General features: G+C 31.6%; 1 protein-coding gene across 1 annotated transcript; it reads left to right on the forward strand.

Moving 5' to 3' along the window:
• The first annotated feature begins 6287 nt into the window (after positions 1–6287).
• LOC102589884 (mannan endo-1,4-beta-mannosidase 2-like) lies at positions 6288–11368 on the forward strand. The gene is made up of 6 exons (XM_006367583.2): positions 6288–6487; positions 7060–7514; positions 8506–8703; positions 9493–9615; positions 10383–10594; positions 10769–11368. Exons 2-6 carry the CDS (start codon positions 7125–7127, stop codon positions 11178–11180), a joined length of 1335 nt encoding a protein of 444 aa, XP_006367645.1. The 5' UTR covers positions 6288–6487; positions 7060–7124; the 3' UTR covers positions 11181–11368.
• Positions 11369–20163: the final 8795 nt, after the last annotated feature.

Raw genomic sequence — 20163 nt, forward strand, 5'->3', positions numbered from 1 at the left:
TGTGATGCATATATATAAAATATATATTGGAAAACGGATAGTATTTTACCAGATACTTGTGCTGATGAAAGGTAACGAGATATTTTGCACACTAACTGTTTTTGAGTATTTACATGTCGTTGCATGATTTGAGACTTCATATCGGTTCATGTAATGTTTTTAAACTGATTTGTATGCTCGAATTGGAACCCGAGAAGATGAGGGTGTTTCTGCACCATTTGAATAGCTCAAATTGTAAATTTTCTGGTGCTGGTGCCTTCTTCAGAAACCAAAATTTGAAAAGCTTATTGGAAATTCCTTTGTCTCCTTAAATAGTGGTGAAGTATGGTCATTCTCATAGGTGAAGTCGGGATTTGAAGTTTATAAATTCTAAATCTTTCAATGACTCACATGCCTTTTTTTACCATGGTACTAAGACGAGATATGATTTTCTATCAACAAGGCGCGGTACTAGTTATTCCGTTACTTTTTCAAGTATTATCAGGTCACTAACTTCCTTGACCATTCTACGCTGAAAGGATGCTCATTCTCAGAAGAGGATTCATACCTGATCATTTCTTAATCAGTAATGGACTAAGGGTATCTCAAATCCTATTTGATACAATAAAGAATAAATCCCTACTCGCGAGGCAAATCCTACGATAAATGGTGTTTCATGTAAAACACCACTTGTCATGAAATAAAACGAAAAAAGTGAAAGGTAAGAGAAAATTTTGAACATTATGAATTTTGAGATAGACTCAATAGAAATTGAAAGGAAAACCTAATCAAAAGGGAAGAAGCAACAAGATCTTTCTTTTGTCCCTTCCAGGCGATTGGAAAAAAAAGAAATGGTTAATATATTCAAGATATTATGCATTTATAAAATACCATCTCAATTCATCCTATTTCATCAGATTCAGAATGGTTTAAAAGGAAGGGAGTACAAACTATTTTGATTTAACTTATAGTCCAACACTTTGTAAATACAATACAGATAACTTTATACAAGTGACACTGCTTGTATTCACTTGCATTAAGGGTCTCGAATTCAAGTTCTGAAAATGAAAAAAAGTCCTATTAAAAGCATCACATCCAGAGATAAGCCCTACAATACGCAAATTGAAATGAATTGAGTTTCAATACGAATATTAAATATTGAGAAAAAAAAACACTCCTAACATGTCACACAGAAGTAAAAGTTTCTTATTTATCAAACAACCAATATTTACAAATCTGCTAACTGTCGGTGGTGGAATCATATTTAATTCACCACAACCCATTATGATATTATTCAATTAAGTACTTTTTCCATTCCAAATTAATAGTTACAATTGTAGTCATATGTGTAACCTGATGATCAATGAAATAGATTGAACATGGTGAAGTTTTAGATTCAAATTCTAGCAAAGACGAAATATAAGGTGATTGCTTCTCATATGTTTTAGCATTACTAGACCGAAATATTAAATACCTATTGCTAATGGAAGGTGACAAATATCTCTTGAAATTAATTAACGTGTGCATAAACTAGATAAAGAAATATACTCCTCAAAATAAAATTACTCTACAAATTTAAGATTAAAGTTCATAGGATTTTTCAAGGGATAAGGGTCTGAAAAATACCTCAACTTTGGCCAAAATTGCTGTTATGATACCAAACTTTATGGAGGACCTATTATCCCCCTGAACTATTTATTAGTGTATTTTGTACCGCTGAACTATTTAATAGTGTATTTTAAAGGTATATGTGTGCCCACGTGGACACATTACTATTTATAATTTTGCATTATTTTTTATGTCCACGTGAGCAAATATATATGTTTAAAATACGGTATTAAATAGTCTGGGGGTAATAGGTCCTCATTAAAGTTTGGTATTGTAACAACAATTTCGGCCAAAGTTGGAATATTTTTCAAATCCTTATCCTTTTTTCAACAAACATCATAGAGTATGGTTCTAGCACCATGCCAAATGTGTCCGAAGAAGAAGAGCAAAGCAAACGAAGCATGCCCAAAAGTAAACCAACCCCTTGGACTGCTACGAAAACACCATCGGATTTCAAAGTAGCACGATCTAATTCGAAAATTTCACCCAATTGAGCACGTCTAGCATATTTTTTCACAGTAGCAGGATCACTATAACTGAAGCCGTTGAGTTCACAAAAAAGAAAAAGATTATCTAAGCCGAGCCATTTCACAAAAAATACAATTTTTACTTCATATTCTTATCTTTGAAATAATAATCAAAATAATAATATCATTGAAATAAGAAAGAAGATAAATATTCGAACTTGAATCTTTTGTTTTCGAATTTAAATAATGTAAAAATGGAATGTAAGTAGGCGAGGGGGCGGATGTAGCCAAGTGGATCAAGGCAGTGGATTGTGAATCCACCATGCGCGGGTTCAATTCCCGTCGTTCGCCCATAATTCATAAATATGAGATATTAGACAGGTTAAGCTTATCAATTTTTTTTAATAAATGATTGGCTACAAAGGGATTTTTTTTTAGTGAACGTGTCACAAGCTTACTCCTATTCATCTCCTGGATAAGCTTCACGACCGGGTATCAAATGGGCTATATCAAACTCGCATGCCCAGTAACCCATGTGTGGTATTTAAAACGTCTTCCTAGTTATATTGCGAATCTTTTAGATAAAACATTTCGCCGTCCAGTAGCGACGACTGTCTTTTTGATTGGTACCGCAGTCGCCCTTTGGTTGGGCATTGGTGCGACATTACCTATTGATCACAATTTCTAAGAAAAAAATGCAATTTACTTTTATTAAATAGGTACACTTTTATTGTAATTTATTTTAAGTCCAATATGTTTTTGTTGATGTTGTAAGACTCATGATGATAAAATAATTGTTAGAGAATAATGATGATACTTTTTATAGTAAGTTGGAGAAGCATCATTCCTTCTTTGGTAAGGAGTATTTCTATGAAAGAATTATTTGTTTGTTATAAGGATAATATTATTTTTTATCTCCAAGTTATTCATAATGTTGTTTTGTTTTTTGTGATATATGATTAAATGTATTTATTGTTTAGTTAATTATGAAGTATGTATTTTTGGCCCCATTACAGAAGAAATATATTATATTTGACTATTTATAAAATTACATTATCATCAAAATAATTAAATAGTGAAGCGATAAATAATTATGATAAATTTATAACACAAAAGAATTACAACTCATTCGGTTGAAGGTTTAATATAATTAATCAGTTATCATATCGACTAATTAAAATTTATCATTAATTGAAGGATTTAAGAAAAAACTATTAATTCTTTATTAATAATTAAGAATATCTGACCCACAAATGCTGTATTTCTTATGATTTTCAATCAATAATTATGAATTTATTTGAAACTTTGAGTTGGAATAAAACAAAATCAACCACTATGATTAGAAATTGAAATATGATTAATCCATTTAAACAATGGATATAGGTGGACTATAGTTTTCAATATTATCAAATCGAGAAGATGTATTATCACAAACAATTATTTAAACTGCTAGATGTTTATAGTATGATCAAGAGGCATAATTACTCCTCAAAGTTGTTTCAAATTTACAATTAGTAAATACTTACATACTTTGCGAGAGGAACATATTACTTGTCTCAGTTATTTTGAAAATAGTAAACTCTATAAATATCATTACTATATAATATGCTTTAAGTGTTGACATACCACGCTTTGACATCTGTATTTTTCGCTTAATTTTTTTTCCTTCTATTTTCACCCCCACCTTCACCTATTTTAAAAAATAAAATAAATTCTTACTTTTTCTAAATAGAATGTGAAACCATAAAAAAAGTAAAATTTTCTTGCTTCAATGACTAGATATACCAAATAGAAAAGGTTGATACATTTCATACTTTTAGAAAGATTAATTATTAAAAAAAAACAGTGTTCTTAGTTTTGTCGTAAATCAATTATGTGAATGAATATAAGCTTCATTATTATTTTAAAAATAATAATTATCGAATGTGATTTTAGAGAAATGAGTATGTAAGTGGGCATCCGAACGAGAAAGTGATCATACATGACGCAATTATTCCTAAGTTTAATAATATAGGATCTTAAGTAGGTGTGAGAGGAAAAAACACGTAAATTATTAATGGTATATGAATCTATTTATCAGTAATGAATTGCGGGCCACCTTTTATTTTAGGAGAGAAAAAAAAAACGATCATCTAATAATTGACTATAGTTATGCATATATTAATAGTGCAGAAATTAGTTATGAAAGAATCTATTTATTATTTTATGCCGAATGTAAGAATCATTTGATGATTAGTTGGAATTATAAAAGGTATTAGTAACACATGATTTATACGTCATACTCTTTTTAAATTTCATCCTTCAAATTTGTGATATTTGACATGGAATGGAAAATTTGAAGTCTGCTAACTGTCGGTGGCCATTGACTTTACACTTTTTTATTCCTTTGGTCAAAAAAGATATATATATATATATATATTCAAGAATGTGACCTAGTAATTAGTGATATAACATTATGAGGTTTCAGATTCGAATTCTAGCAGAGACAAAATGCAAGATGATTACTTTTCATCTGTTCTAGCATTGCTAAACAATATTATCAAATATCGATTGCTGATGAAAGATGATAAATATCTCTTAAAATTAATCAAGATGCGCGCAAACTAGATAATCATTTTAACTCAGAAATATTTTCTCAAAATAAAATTACTCTAGGAATTTAAGATTAAAGTTTTTTCAACAAACAATAAAGAGTATGCCCCAAGGAAAAAAAATGCAATTTACCTTTATTAAATAGGTACACTTTTATTGTAATTCATTTTGAGTCTGCAACAAACATATATACACCTATTTAATTTAGCAATAAAATATGTTTTTGTTGCTGCTGTAATATTCATGATGATAAAATTATTGTTAGAAAATGATGATATACTTTTTATAGCAAGTGGGAGAAGCATCATACCTTGTTTGGCAAGTATATTTCTATTAAAGAATTATTTTGTTTATTATAAGGATAGTATTATTTTTGATCCCCAAGTTATTGATAATTTATAAAATTATACTATTATCAAAGTAATTAAGTGGTGAAATGATAATTAATTATGATAAACTTACAAATATCCTCACACAAAAGGATAAAAAAATGCACATCTCGATCATGATCACTTGAAGGTTTAATATGCTTAGTTAAATATTATAACAATTAAAATTAAAATTTATCATTAATTGAAGGACTAAAATTACTATTAATCCTTTATTATATTATATATATCCCATTTAGAAGTTGTAAGAAAATCTGACCCACAAAGGCTGGGATTTCTTATGGTTTTTCAATCAATAATTATGAATTTATTTGATACTTTGAGTTGGAATAAAACAAAATCAACCATTATGATTAGAAATTTAAGTATGATTAATCCATTTGAACAATGGATATAGGTGGACTATGGTTTTCAATATTGTCTAATCGAAAAGATGTATTATCACAAATAATTATTTAAATTGCTGATTATTTTTAAGGATTTAAATATAGATGTTGATAGTAATGAAAAAAAAGGCATAATAACTCCTCAAAGTTTTTTTTTTTCGAATTTTCAATTTGTACATACTCACATACGTTGCAAGAGGAACATATTACTTGTCTCAATTATTTAAAAAATATCATTATTTTTAATATACTTTTAAGTAGTGACATACCACGCTTTGAAACATGTATTTTTTCGCTTTCTATTTTTACCCACTCCCCACCTTCACCTTTTTTTAGAAAAATAAATTCTTACTTTTTCTAAATAGAATGTGAAACCATAAAAAAGAAGTAAAATTTTCTTTAGTGGAAAAAATATTTGCTTCAATGACTAGCAGAAAAACCGCCTACAATAGGCCATGATTGAAGCAAGACTTCAAGTACCAATGTTGATTTTTTTCCCCAAAATAAAAATAGAAAAAATCAACTTGTTTATAATAAAAAAAAATGCAACACTTAAATTATATAACGTACATGTAAAATATATTTGAAACTTGGCCTACACTTTTGAAGTTACGAGATAGTAATAATATTTGCATACATTCTATTTTCTTTTATTCTATTTCATTGAATATGTTATTGTTGTTGATAATAAAGATGATTCTTTTCTTTAAAATTAACTTAAAAGAAAAATGTGTCACATAAATTGAAACGGATAGAGTAACATTTTATACCTCAGCATGTACAAATCAATTAATTAATACATTGGGTTTAGATTCTTTTATCTTACTACACCCATAAATCACGTACATAACGCCTATCAGAAACAAAATCAAGTTAGGCCCCCCAAACCCACCCACCCCCACACATGTGATGCAGTTTCATGTTGGGTATCTTGATTTTTCAAATTGATAAACTTTGTCTGTGCTTCAAGTACTGGTTTTGTCACTCTTTCAGAGAAGGGGATCTGACTGTTCTTGAAAAAAAAATCACAAAGTCCCATTTATTGGGGGAGCTAAGGAGATCCCAGGTACAATTTTTTTTATAAAAAAATACAATCTTGGTATTCTGTATTACATTAAATTCTTCATTTTTATAGTATAAAGTTTCAATCTTGGTTTATGGGTTTCATAAATTTTTCATTTTTATAGTATAAAGTTTCAATCTTGGTTTATGGGTTTCATAAATTTTTCATTTTTATAGTATAAAGTTTCAATCTTGGTTTATGGGTTTCATAAATTTTTCATTTTTATAGTATAAAGTTTCAATCTTGGTTTATGGGTTTCATAAATTTTTCATTTTTATAGTATAAAGTTTCAATCTTGGTTTATGGGTTTCATAAATTTTTCATTTTTATAGTATAAAGTTTCAATCTTGGTTTATGGGTTTCATAAATTTTTCATTTTTATAGTATAAAGTTTCAATCTTGGTTTATGGGTTTCATAAATTTTTCATTTTTATAGTATAAAGTTTCAATCTTGGTTTATGGGTTTCATAAATTTTTCATTTTTATAGTATAAAGTTTCAATCTTGGTTTATGGGGATTCAGCATTTTTCATATTTATAACATAAAGTTTCAATCTTTGGTTTATGGGATTTCAGCATTTTCTCAAGTTGGATCTCCAAAGAGCCTTCTCCATTTTTTTCCCTTTTTACCATTTCTTGAAATGGTTCAATCACCTATGAGCAGAAAGCTAGCAAGAAATGGTGGCCTGTTTTATCCAGTCATTGGGTTTGCACTGTTTGTTACTTTTCTTTATTTGGCATTTGGAGACTTGTGGGGTTTCAATTTCAACAGAGAAGAAATAAAGTTAAGTTTTGTGGAGAGAAATGGAACTCAATTCTTTGTGGATGGTAAAGCTTTTTACATAAATGGATGGAATTCTTACTGGTTAATGGACCATGCTGTGGATTATAGTAATAGACCAAGGATTAAAGGGATTTTACAAGCTGGTGCTAAGATGGGGCTCACTGTGTGTAGAACTTGGGCTTTTAATGATGGTGGATACAATGCTCTGCAGATTTCCCCTGGTAGATTTGATGAAAGAGTGTTTAGAGTAAGTAAAACTTGCTTTTTTAAGTTCAATTTCTATAATTGTTACTTGTGTGTTTTGCTTTGGTAGATTTGATGAAAATGTGTTTAGAGTAAGTTAAACTTGTTGTTTAGTACAATTTCTTTAATTATTACTACCCCTCTGTTTCAATTTGTTTGTCCAATTTTTACTTGGTACGGAGTTTAAGAAAGTAAAGAAGATTTTTAAATCTCATGGTCTTAGACACATCATGTGGAAATTTGAAATTTAAGAGTTGCTAGAAAAGGAAAGATGCATTCTTTTTTGAACAGACTAAAAAGGAAAGTAACACAAACAAATTCGAATGGAGGGAGTACTATATGTCTTTTAATTTGTTGAAAGTGTGTTTAGAGTAAGTAAAACTTGTTAGTACAATTTGTGTTATTTTACTGCTGTCTTTTATATTGGTAGTTTAACCCTTTATAGCAATCTTTCCATAATTATTGCTCCTACTCAAGACCATTTACATTGAATTGTAGTACCGTATTTGTATAAAGGAAGTTTAGTTATAGGACTTCTAAATTCTTGTCAAGTACGTAAATTTTAAGTTATCTGATCTAATCTAATGTTAATATATTTTAAGAAGGAAAAGGGAGGACCAGTGTACGAAGCTTCCCGCATTTTTTGTGGGGTCCAGGAAGGACCGCATCTTGAGGGGGTGTGATGTAGGCAGTCTACCTTGACGCGACCATCATTGGCTGATTGTTTAATCTTGTAAATTAGGCATAGTGTTGCTATCTTAAAAAAAAAACTAGCCTGGTTTACGAAGCATCCTGCATTTATGCGGGGTCTGGGTGAGGGCCACACTCCAAGGGTGTGTGTTGTAGGCAGCCTACCCTGTCACAACCATCAATGCCTGATTCTTTGATCTTTTAATCTAGGCATACTGCTACTAAGATTTATATGGTGTATGAATCATCTGCATTTTTATCTCTGTCTGACAGTTTTCACTTGATGCGGATATGTTTTGTTGCAGGCATTGGATCATGTTATTGCAGAAGCCAGAAAGAATGGCATTAGGTTGATGCTTAGCTTGGTTAACAACCTGCACGCATTCGGGGGGAAGACTGAGTATGTAAAGTGGGCAGAGAAAGAAGGTGTTGCTTTAAGCTCTTCCAATGATTCATTCTTCTATGACCCTACCATCCGTCGATATTTCAAAAATTATGTCAAGGTAATTTTCCTAGAATATTCTTCAGGAAAAACTTGCATCTTGCGCTATGTCCGTGTTTCCAAATATAGCATACCTCTAATTGTTGAACAGGGAGCAAGCAAATATACAGTTGATCGAGATAAATCTTGTTATTTTCTTCTGTCACAAGTGTTGCATATGGAATCAATGAATCACATGTAATTATCTAAATTAGTGCCTCCACTCTGAGAGTTTCGCTGAACATGAAATCAGGAGATCTATGTCTCAAAAGACTGAAAGACAAGAATACAAGATGAAAATGAAAAAAAAGTTGTAATTAAAGAAGAGGAAATAGAAAGATATTTTGGTTTGTTGGAAGTTGAAGGATGCGTAGAAGGAAGATTGACATATTACCAATATTTATGCCCATCATAACTTTATTACATTAAAAAAGGAGTTAAAAATTCTGTTGCTCAGACCCTCCCAAAATGCTGTTGCTTGCATGTCAAACCCTCCGAAAAGGCATATCTTTTGGTGGATCCGACACACCCCCAACGGTATTATTGAAGAGTCCGAGCAACATAGGTGCAAAGTCTTGTTATGTACTTTTACCTATTTTTGGCTAGCTTATTGTGTGTACATAATTATTCAGTTGTTTCATTTATTTATTGCCTGTCATAACATGCTATAAGGAGAGAATGAATAGCTTTCGCGTTAGGCCATGCCATGATTGAAGCCATCTTTTTGCTCTTTCCTCTGCAGTTATTAATGCTAAAATTACATTTTTGTAAACTTCTGACCCGTGTCATCGTTCTTTTTTCATTCTCCCAGACAGTGCTAACTAGGAGAAACATATACACTGGGATGGAGTACAGGGATGATCCAACTATCTTTGCATGGGAGTTAATAAACGAGCCTCGCTGCATGACCGATCCTTCTGGTGACACACTTCAAGTAAGTTTTAAACTCTCTTCTCATTTTGATGTCATAGTACCTGACACTCTGACAGAAAAGTAGTCCTTCATTTGAGTAGCTATTCATTTCTGTTATCTGCTCTCCGAAGTTTGGGCTGTCACTTTATATTTTAGAAAGTTGCATTATGAGATTTAAAAGACAAATTGTTGAGTAGTGGAATGAAACAAGTCTAGTTCGGAATTGAGGCGTAGTTGTTGTTTGTAATATTATGAATGTTTACCATTATCAAATCATCATCCGTCTGGATACTTCATGCACATGAAAACGAGAGTTCCATTTAGCAATTCTTGCCTCCAACATTTCTTCTCGTACGAATTATGAAAGACAATGTCAAAATTTTATGCTTGCTTATGTTGATCTGTAGCAACACTTACCAGAAGATATCCACTAGTAATCCCTCCTAAACTTTGTATTATAGCATTGGCATGATACATAAACAAACACTCAAACTTGGCCTCAGCTGACAAGTAAGCACTCCAACTTTGAGAGTGCAAGTCTGGACACCTCACTTGTCTTCATTGAGTCAGTTGAACGCTCCAACTTACAAAATGATCATTTAGACACGTCCAAAATTTATGTGCCACGTCAGTGTTGGTGTTCACAAGACACAGTGAGGATGAGTTGGAGTGTTTAATCTGAGGGTATCTTGTTTTTGTTTGACTAATTAATTGTGAAAAAAGGGAACTTCTCTTATGCCTCCTTACCTTCAACTGGATATGAATTAATCGTGTTAAAGAATTCTGCAGGACTGGATAGAAGAGATGTCAACATTTGTGAAGTCGATTGATAGGAAACATCTGCTTACTGTAGGCCTAGAAGGATTTTATGGCCGTAAAAGTCCCAAAAGATCAAGTGGCAATCCGGAATTTTGGGCTGCTGATCTTGGATCAGATTTCATCCGTAACTCCATGCTCTCGACGATTGATTTTGCCTCTGTACATGTATATCCAGACCATTGGTGAGCTTTTTATCATACTCAACTTTCTTAATTTGTGACAAACAGGAAAAGATGAATTCTTTTCGTGCAGTGCTAACGATTTTATAACTATCTTTTAATACCGAACTTTCCCTTTTCTTATCGAAGTCTGCTGCTTCAGAGCATTTTCCTGTTTGACATCCTTTCATTTTGTAGGTTCCATGATAAAAAATTCGAAGAAAAACTAAAATTTGCAGCCAAATGGATGCTTTCTCACATAGAAGACGGTGACAAGGAACTGAGAAAACCGATCATGTTCACTGAATTCGGTTTGTCAAATGAGAACGAGGACTTTGAACCTGCTCAACGAGACAGATTCTACAAAATGGTTCTTGATTTCATATACAAGTCTGCAAAAAGAAACAGGTCAGGTGCAGGATCATTCTTCTGGCAGTTCTTGGTTGAAGGGATGGAACTGTATAATGATGATTTCGGAATTGTTCCATGGGAGAGGCCTTCAACATATCAGCTCATTACTGAACAGTCGTGTAGGCTCGCTAAAGAACACGGGGTACTGCCTACACAAATGGAACATTTGAAGGATTTTTGTGCATCGACGAGGTTATAAATTATGTATTGATCTTCGAAAAAGAAAGAAGTTTGATGTGTACAATGAAGAATCTGTTTGTGTTTTTTTCTTGTTTGAGATTTGTTATAGAGGGAGGAGCTGCAGCATAGTTTTACACAATGTATTTTCTTACTTCATAGATGTATACAAATTTGCATAAAGTGAAAGTAGAGCAAATTCTTTTCTAACTTTTTCTTGTCTCTAATTCTTTTCTTTGAACTAGTTTTGGGTTGAGTTAGACCCAGAGTCTCTTCCTGATGTTGGTACCGGATAGTGTTTGGTGTGGAAAGGGTGTGAATGAAATCTCACATCAGAGACACGTGGATCCTTGGACTCTTAATATGATAATGGGCAATCCTCATCTCTTGAGCTAGCCTGTAGGTTTCATTGAGTTAGGTTCATGAAACAACACTTTCATCGAAAAACTATACTGTATATATAGAAAATATCGTTAGCGAAATTCTTGATTTTTCCACCACTCAAACAGTACAAATTGCAGGAGGCACTTGTATCAGCAGCCCTAATATTTTCCTCACCTTTCACCTCAATAGGATGAGGTAAAGTTGAACTACCAAGGAAAACTGGGCTTACATTAATCATCTTTGTAATTTCTCTTGGTGCTTTAGTAGGAATCATCTAGGTAGTTTTGAGTGCGTGAATTTGTGTGACAGAGATTAATCATCATTATTCAAAGTAGGGAAAAAGGACAAATATATTCCCGAACTATCGTTAATGGTATATAAATACCCTCCTTTATACTTTCTGTTAATTAGTGCCCCTGCAGTCCAAAAATCAGTGCACATTTGCCCCTCACACTAACGAAAGAATTATTTGGTACACGTGGCGCAATCCTACGGTTCAACCCGATTTGACCAATTATTTAACCCAAAATTTGAATACCCACCCATTACCCATTTAACCCACCCGATACACCGATTACCCACACAAATAACCTATTTAAAAACGTAAAAAAAAATCTGGCGGACCACGACGATAGAGCTATCTCTTCCTCCGATAGAGCTCTCTCTACCACCCATAGATCCGGTAGAAGAGTAAAAATCCACATCATTGTCAACAATACCAGAGAAAAACCTAATATTCCCACAACTCTCTCAAATTTCATCCATGTAACGGCGGCAACGTACGGAGCTCCGACGAGTCCATTTTTCTCGAAGAAGGAGCATAGCTAGTGTTACTGCCATTACGATTCTGCGCACTATGTGTTTCAACCCCGCCATGTGAGTTGGCAAGAGTACCTAAATAGAGAAACTCTGAACTAGTCTGAGACGATCTTTAAATCATATGAATATCATTATTAGCATCATTTTTAGCACCATCCCGACTCAGCCCATTGCTATTACTATCAGATGTTTGAGTTTTCCGGTCACTTTGTTTCCTTCGCTTTCGTATATGCAAAAAGATAGCAATAGATAGAACAATGAAACCAACAACAACATATATAACAACAGTGACAATGAGTTTAGTTGAAACTGGGTTAGATTTGGAGGTATTTGAGAGGATAATAGAAGAGACATTTTTAGGAACAAAATCAGCAGGGGAAATAGGGGAAGGTGGAAGAGAAGGATATGTAGGGAAAAATGGATTATTATAACTGTTATTAGGAGTAGTAGAACCTTGAAATGGGTACTATGTAGGGCCAGAGGAGAAGGTATAAGTGGTTGAGAAGAAGGTGGTGGTGAGTCTAATAGGAAAAAGGGTTCACGGTGAACACGACGGTTGTTGCCTTAGACGCCGGCGGTGGTGATGGCAAATGATAAGTAGTAGTATTGAGGTGAAAAACAGAGGAAGAAGATGAAGAAAAAAGAAATCACCATTGTTAACAAATGTGGGTAATGGGTGTATCGGGTGGGTCAAATGGGTAATGGGCGGGTATTCAAATTTTGGATTAAATAATTGGTCAAATCGAGTTGAGCCGTGAGATTGCGCCACGTGTATCAAATAATTCTTCTGTTAGTGTGAGGGGCAAATGTGCAATGATTTTTGGACGGCAGGGACACTAATGAACGGAAAGTATGATGGAGGGTATTTATATACCATTAACGATAGTTTGAGAGTATATTTGTCCTTTTTCCCTTCAAAGTATTATTTGTTTGTTTATAGTGGAAACATATAGTATGGAACCATTGTTTTTACGGATTATATTTAGATCTAGATAAATTATGTGAATTTGTGTGATGGAGATTAATCAGTGTCAAAATCATCCTTGTTCAAAGTGTCATTTGTGTATAGAGGTAATGTATAACATACATTTTTATTTTAGTTTATATATATCTAGATCTAGATAAGGTGTGTGAATTTGTGTGATGGAGATTAACTAATGACAGAATCATCCTTGTTCAAAATGTCATTTGTTTATAGAGGGAACATATAACATAAAATCATTGTTTGTTTTTTCTTTTTAGTTTATATCTAAATCTAGATAAGTTGTGTAAATTTGTGTGATGAAAATTACAAATAACATAATAGTGTCATAAACACATAATTTGTTAGTAATAATTTTACTTATTTATTACAACTTTTTCTTAAACTTTCTCTAGAGCAATGTTGCCAATGCAATAGTTTTCACTATAGTTTGTCATGTCATTTTCAAAGTTGTTATTATCTGCAAAATTAACCAGAAAATTAATGATTAAGTACTATTAAGGAGTAAGATTAAATATATTATTTCTCAACAAACTTCTTAGACTCTCATGTCACATGAATATATATATATATATATACTAGACATCGGAGCCCGTGCTAGCACGGGCCCAATATGTATCATTTTTTGTTTCAATTTATGTGACAAAGACAAAATTAAAGAGTTAATCAAACTTTAATATTAATTTAAAATAGTCTAAATTTTTAACTATTGTTAACTATGGTAAAAAATTTTTTATGTCTTTTAACATTCTAAATTGCTAATTATTGTTGTATGATTTGTAATATTTTTACGCAATTTTCAAATAATAAAGGTTATTTCTTCTTTCTAAATTTATGTGGTACTAATAAAATTTTGAGATTCAATCAATTTTTTTTGTCTTTAAAATATTCTATTGTTAATTACTGTAAATTATTGTACTTTCTAAGTAATTTTCAAATAATATATATTATTTAATTTGTCCAATTTATTTGTCACCGATAAAATTTGAAGAGTTAATCAGATCTTTTACATATTTTTATATCTTTTGAATATTTAAGTAGATAATTATTGTGATTTATAATATTTTATACAATTATTTAAAAAAAATTAAACAACAAACAAAACGAATTCATCATAGGAAAATTACCAAAGCATCCTTCAATACATCAATAATGGGTCCCACTTTTTGTTTAAAAAAATATGCATATTGGGAGGATATTTTTGTCCAAATGGAAAAAGAATAAGTATAAAGCATTAAAGTCTTTTAAAATTTTCAATTGTTAATTCTTATTGTATGATTTGTAATACTTTTACGCTATTTTCAAATAATAGAGGTCATTTCTTCTTTCTCAATTTTATGTAGTACTAAATTTTTTTTGTAGATTCAATCAATTTATTTTGTCTTTGAAATATTTCTAGCTGTTAATTACTGTAATTTATAGTACTTTCGAAGAAATTTTTCAAATAATATATATTATTTCATTTGTCCCAATTTATGTGTCACCGGTAAAAATTTGAGGAGTCAATCAGATCTTTATATATTTTATATCTTTTAAATATTTAAGTAATTAATTATCGTGATTTATAATATTTTATACAATTATTTAAAAAATTAAACAACAAACAAAACGAATTCATCATAGGAAATTACCAAAGCATCCTTCAATACATCAATAATGGGTCCCGCTTTTTGTTTTTAAGAAATTGCACATTCGAAGGATATTTTTGTCCAAAGTGGAAATACTGTGTAAAAAATGTGTATTTATTGTGATTTTGAATGTTTTGTGGGGTAATAGGACGCACGCAAAGTTAAGGTGTCTTTTTGAAAATCTGGGACAATTTGAAGTATCACTTAATGTTTTTTCTCAAAATCTAATTTACTTTCGTAAACTATGTGTCAGATCAAAATCAGATTAACAAATTCAAAAGGAATGAGTAATAAATAGCTCATACAATGACATATTTATTATTTAAAAGAAGTACTCTTTTTTGGTTGAAAGCTAACAAGATAGTTACAATGTAACTAAATACTATAAAAATCTTTGCATTGTAGCTTATATATATATATATATATATATATATAAAAGATCTCTTATAATTAATATTTGGTTTTATGCTATTAATTTTATCGAACCGTCCCTATTTTTTGCAAAAATACAAGTAGTAACGCAAGACAAGGCCAAGTCTAGTCCTCCTTCTCCAAATGTAATTGTTTTTTCGTGACAATGTTAGATATAAAACTTAAACAAAATAAAAAAGACAAAGGAGTGTTTTATTTAAAAAAATATATTTAAGACTGGTTTTAAGAGTTGCCACTTAATTTTTAAGAAAAATCAAGAAAACTATTTTTTCAAAAGATTAAAACAGAAAATCTAATGAAAATAATTAAAGGGGTTCGAGGTTCATACTAGCATTTCGGGAAGGGTTTGAAAGCACCCGAAATGCCCGCTAACATGCGGTTATCTGGTAATTAACTATTTGACTAATTTTCATTTGACTTAATTTGAATTGAACAATTTTGTAGTTAAGACCATTTTAGGGAAAAAGAAAAATGTTGAAATATTATCTAAGTGAAGTATTTTTGTAAAATTATTATCTAAGTCCATTTAAAGATGACTGATTTGATTAAATCGTAAAAAATATAAAATGTGCGTCGTTCAGGGGTTTGAATTTTTTAACCTTAAGATTAACGACAAACACTGACAAGTAAATGAGCATAGTAAGACAAAAGGGGAGAGAGATTTGGGCCCAAATCTGATTTCTGTCCGCCTAGTCCAGTATTTGGACCCATTTTTATTTTGGGCCTTTGGCCCGTTTGAGTCACCTGCACCTGTCCTAGTCTAACACAAATATATAATGTTTTCTCTTTGGGCCAAGGCCCAATTCTTTCACCTGTCCTAACCTGTCCTAAACTTTTAACCTAATAATAATAATTAAATAGGCTTAGGCCTAATAAATGATAAAAATACATTTTTTTCTTTAAAGAAGAATGGGACTCTTTAAACCCAATCCTTTCAATTTCTCGATCTGTTGCTTCTTTCAACTTCGGGACCTGTTCGTCAGTTTAATGGCTGGCGCCCGACTCGAAAAGGCAAAATTTAAGCCTTTATGACTCTCCCGAAATGCAAAGGGAGGGAGGGGTTCGTAGTGAACTCGAATAAATTTCACATGTGGCAAGAAAAAATAAAATACATAAGTGATACTCATAATAATTCGTGAGAGGAAATGAAGCAATAAGACACTTTCGATACAATAACTTCAAGAAAAGAATTAACAACATGCCAAACACACGATTTAACTAGACTATTGTTGACCAAATTGGTAAAAAATGCTATCCACACATGCTCTTTCTACTTCAAACAATGCCAATAATGTCAAAGAGTATTCCAATTTCACGATAAATTGAAATTATGACCAATGTACTCAATCCAACAATAACTTCAAAAATTTTACACTAGAAAGCTAATATTACTACACTTCTCATAATAGACAAATTAATAATGACCAACTTCTCTTTTTATGATGGAAGAAGAAAACCCAACAAAACACAACATAATATAGGGGATAGATAAGTATTGCCGACCCTTGGGATAAAATCAAATGCAAGAGAAAAGATTTCGTTTAAATTAGTCATTAAGACCCATTTAGTGATGAATATATATCCTTTGGAGTATTTAATAATAATAAATAAAAAAATGAACAACAAAGTGACCAAGTACTTTGGCAAGAAAATTAGCGATAAGCATGGTCATACTACAAAATTCGTTAGTAGTGTTACCCTTCCAAAGCTGTAGCCAAAATAAATAAATATATATATATATATATATATATTTATTAGGAAAAAATAAAATCAAAGAGAATGATAGGTCATCACCAATTTACCAACTTAATTTTAAATCACCAAAGCAATAATAAGGACATTTATGAAATGCTACTGGAGAACATCTTAAATAACATATCTATACCTACAACCTAACATGTGCAAATTGACCAAAACTAATAGACCAATTAAATTCACATGATAGGCAACAGTTATTGGAAACACAAACTAAGAACTTAAGATTAAAGTGGTGACATGAAATAAGAACTATTAGAGAATTTCCACGACTTTAACGCGCATGGTTTAATCCTACACTTTCAACATATTACTACCCATTTATGTGTAATCTAGGGGATAAATATAAAGGACTGAGCAGGAGAAAAATTCAAAAAAAATAAAAATAAAAATAAAATACACATTCTCGCAAGACACTTAAGACTTAATGCAGAATAGCTAGAAACCGCATAAATCTGGTCGTTCTGATTTGTCTAGTGTCCAAATAAACTGATCATTCGAAGCAAAATTCCATTCATTAATCAAAAGATAATCTCGGCTCAAGAACAAGGAGGACAAGAGGACAGAGTAAGCAGACATGGATGAAGAGGTTCAGCCGTTTTAAAACTTTAAAACACTACAATGGATGTTTGGACTCGAGCTAGCATAATATCCATCTATAGACTAGATGCAGACATGGTTGTGCTAATCCGAAATAAGCAGAGCTTCATATTAGCAATGATACGAGCAGAACGCTATAACATAGATTTTGAAACTATAAATTTAGCAGAGGGTTCAAACAAGCCACATAACTATTAAATACACTCAAGTCATATCATAATCTTAATGAACTATAACCATAGATGAGCAGTGAAAGGAAAAAAGGTAAAAAAAAAATCAATACTAAGTCCAAGTCTACAGCTAAATAACATATTAATTGAAACTAAGGCGAAATTTAGAGGGATTTTTACCTCTGAGCGGGCAACGAACTGAACGAGAGCAAGCTTTCCCCACCAAGACCTGACTTCGAGGATTCCGATGAACTCGTTCGGAGAAGAAAACAGAACCTAAACAACTCTGTAACGATTTGTGGACTCTTTTTTGATCTATTTTCGTCTCAAAGAAGTCTTTGTATTTCACTGATGCTTTCTTTTGCAATGACTCAATTTTATTTTTTCCACAGTGAAGAAGATGAATTATTTATAGGGGAGAAATTAGGGTTCCAAATGGGGGGCAAAAGTGAGAATTCGAATGGGATGGAAGCCTATTCCAAATTCAAACGGCCAAATTCTTTCACCAATAAAGGAAGACATACTTTTCCTTAAGCTTCAAACCATTCCGGAAGTGGAAAGAAAGACGGACGGATGGATCGGTCCCATTGTCCTTGGCGAGCTACGTGGCATGATCCCTCAGCTGCAAGGACGATCCTTTGCTGAAAATGGCACTGGAATAGCTGAGTTTCAAATTCTGTCGCGTCTGGAATGGTGGAAGACGCAGAGTACTGTTTTGGGTATTGTTGTACGTATTGTGTGTTTGGTGGGTATTGTAATGTTGGGTTATTTTTGTGTATTGGTGGGCCGGGTCGGATGGGAATTGGAAAAAGAGAGGAATTGGAATTGCGTGCTGGGTTGTTTATGGGCTGATGTATTGTATTGAATTGGAAAAATTGGTGGGCCAGGGATTAATTGAATTGGGTCGGTTGGAATTACATTGTAAAGGCCCAAAAGTTGGTCTTTGATTGGGTTTAAAGGTTAGGTGTAGATTGACTTAGGAAATTAGCCAAATCGAGTCGGTTAGCAAATTCGGCTAAGATTTAAATAAAAATGAATCGATATGATTAATTAGTGAGCTTCTTAATCTCAACGAAATAAAATAATCAACTTAATTATAAACTAACTTTCAAAAATATAAACTATCTTATAACTAAACTAGTTAACCAAATATTTAAGTAAAACTAAATATTTTTTAGACGATTTTCGAATGTTCCTAAAATATATCAATTATATATATAGATATGTAAAATATAAGTATTGTCTAAAAGTTATAATAACTGACATAATTTATTTAAAATAACTCACAAACTATTTTCGAAATTTATAAAACTAATTATTTTAGATCGTTTAAAATGGAAGAAGCTCGATGATTAATTTATATTGGGAACGGTCAAAATTGAGTGTCAACAAGGAGTGTTAGATATCATATTGGACGAGAAATTTGAAACAATGGCCAAGAAAACATTTTAACATTACTAATGATATTTCGAGTTTTGACCCTCATACTCTGAATCAAGCCAAACAATTGAATCAGAAAAAAATAGTTTGTTTTGGATATTTCAAAAATCGACTTGACTTGTTTGATTTCAAATTAAGTGAAAATAATCAAAATATAAACGATCTCTATAATTCAATCATCAAATCATAGTTTGCGGAGTAAATTGAACATTAGAACTGATTCAATCTCAAAATAAGGGAGGTAGACTCAATATCGTATATCACATGGGAGATTAGTGTGATAGAGCAAGACTTGAAGAAAGGTTTCTGAAATATAATTTTAAAAATATAATATATTTTTTAATTTTCGTAAACTATGGGACAACATTAGCTGAAAAAGTAGTTGAAATTTAATTGTTGGACATATGACAGCTTCATTTAAATGTTCAGTCAATACATACCACTGAAATTTCAATTTGTTTACTACCTTTGGGTGTGTTTGGTATGAAAGAAAATATTTTTTGGAAAATATTTTCCAATTTTCTCATGTTTGGTTGGGTTAAATATTTTGGAAAATGTTTTCCAAATCAACTCATTTTCCTCAAATTTAATGAAAATGACTTCCCTTCAAAACTTAAGGAAAACATTTTCCAAAACTCTTTTCCAATTTCCAATTAAAAAAAAAATTGTTGAAAAAATCAATTTATTTGGTCCCTACCCTCAAACCAGCCCCCCCCCCCCACAACCACCCCCAAAAAATAATAATTTAAAGTTTGTTTTTAAATTCAATATTTTTACCCCACCCTCACCCCTACC

Source organism: Solanum tuberosum, unplaced genomic scaffold (genome assembly GCF_000226075.1).
Source record: "Solanum tuberosum cultivar DM 1-3 516 R44 unplaced genomic scaffold, SolTub_3.0 scf00853, whole genome shotgun sequence".
In the NCBI taxonomy this organism is placed as follows: domain Eukaryota; kingdom Viridiplantae; phylum Streptophyta; class Magnoliopsida; order Solanales; family Solanaceae; genus Solanum; species Solanum tuberosum.

Excerpts from the sequence above, each read along its gene's own strand:
- LOC102589884 (XM_006367583.2), top strand. The coding sequence starts at position 7,125 with ATGGTTCAATCACCTATGAGCAGAAAGCTAGCAAGAAATGGTGGCCTG. Across the intron at positions 9,616-10,382 it reads CTTCTGGTGACACACTTCAA|GACTGGATAGAAGAGATGTC; the intron begins GTAAGTTTTAAA and ends AGAATTCTGCAG. Across the intron at positions 10,595-10,768 it reads CATGTATATCCAGACCATTG|GTTCCATGATAAAAAATTCG; the intron begins GTGAGCTTTTTA and ends TTCATTTTGTAG.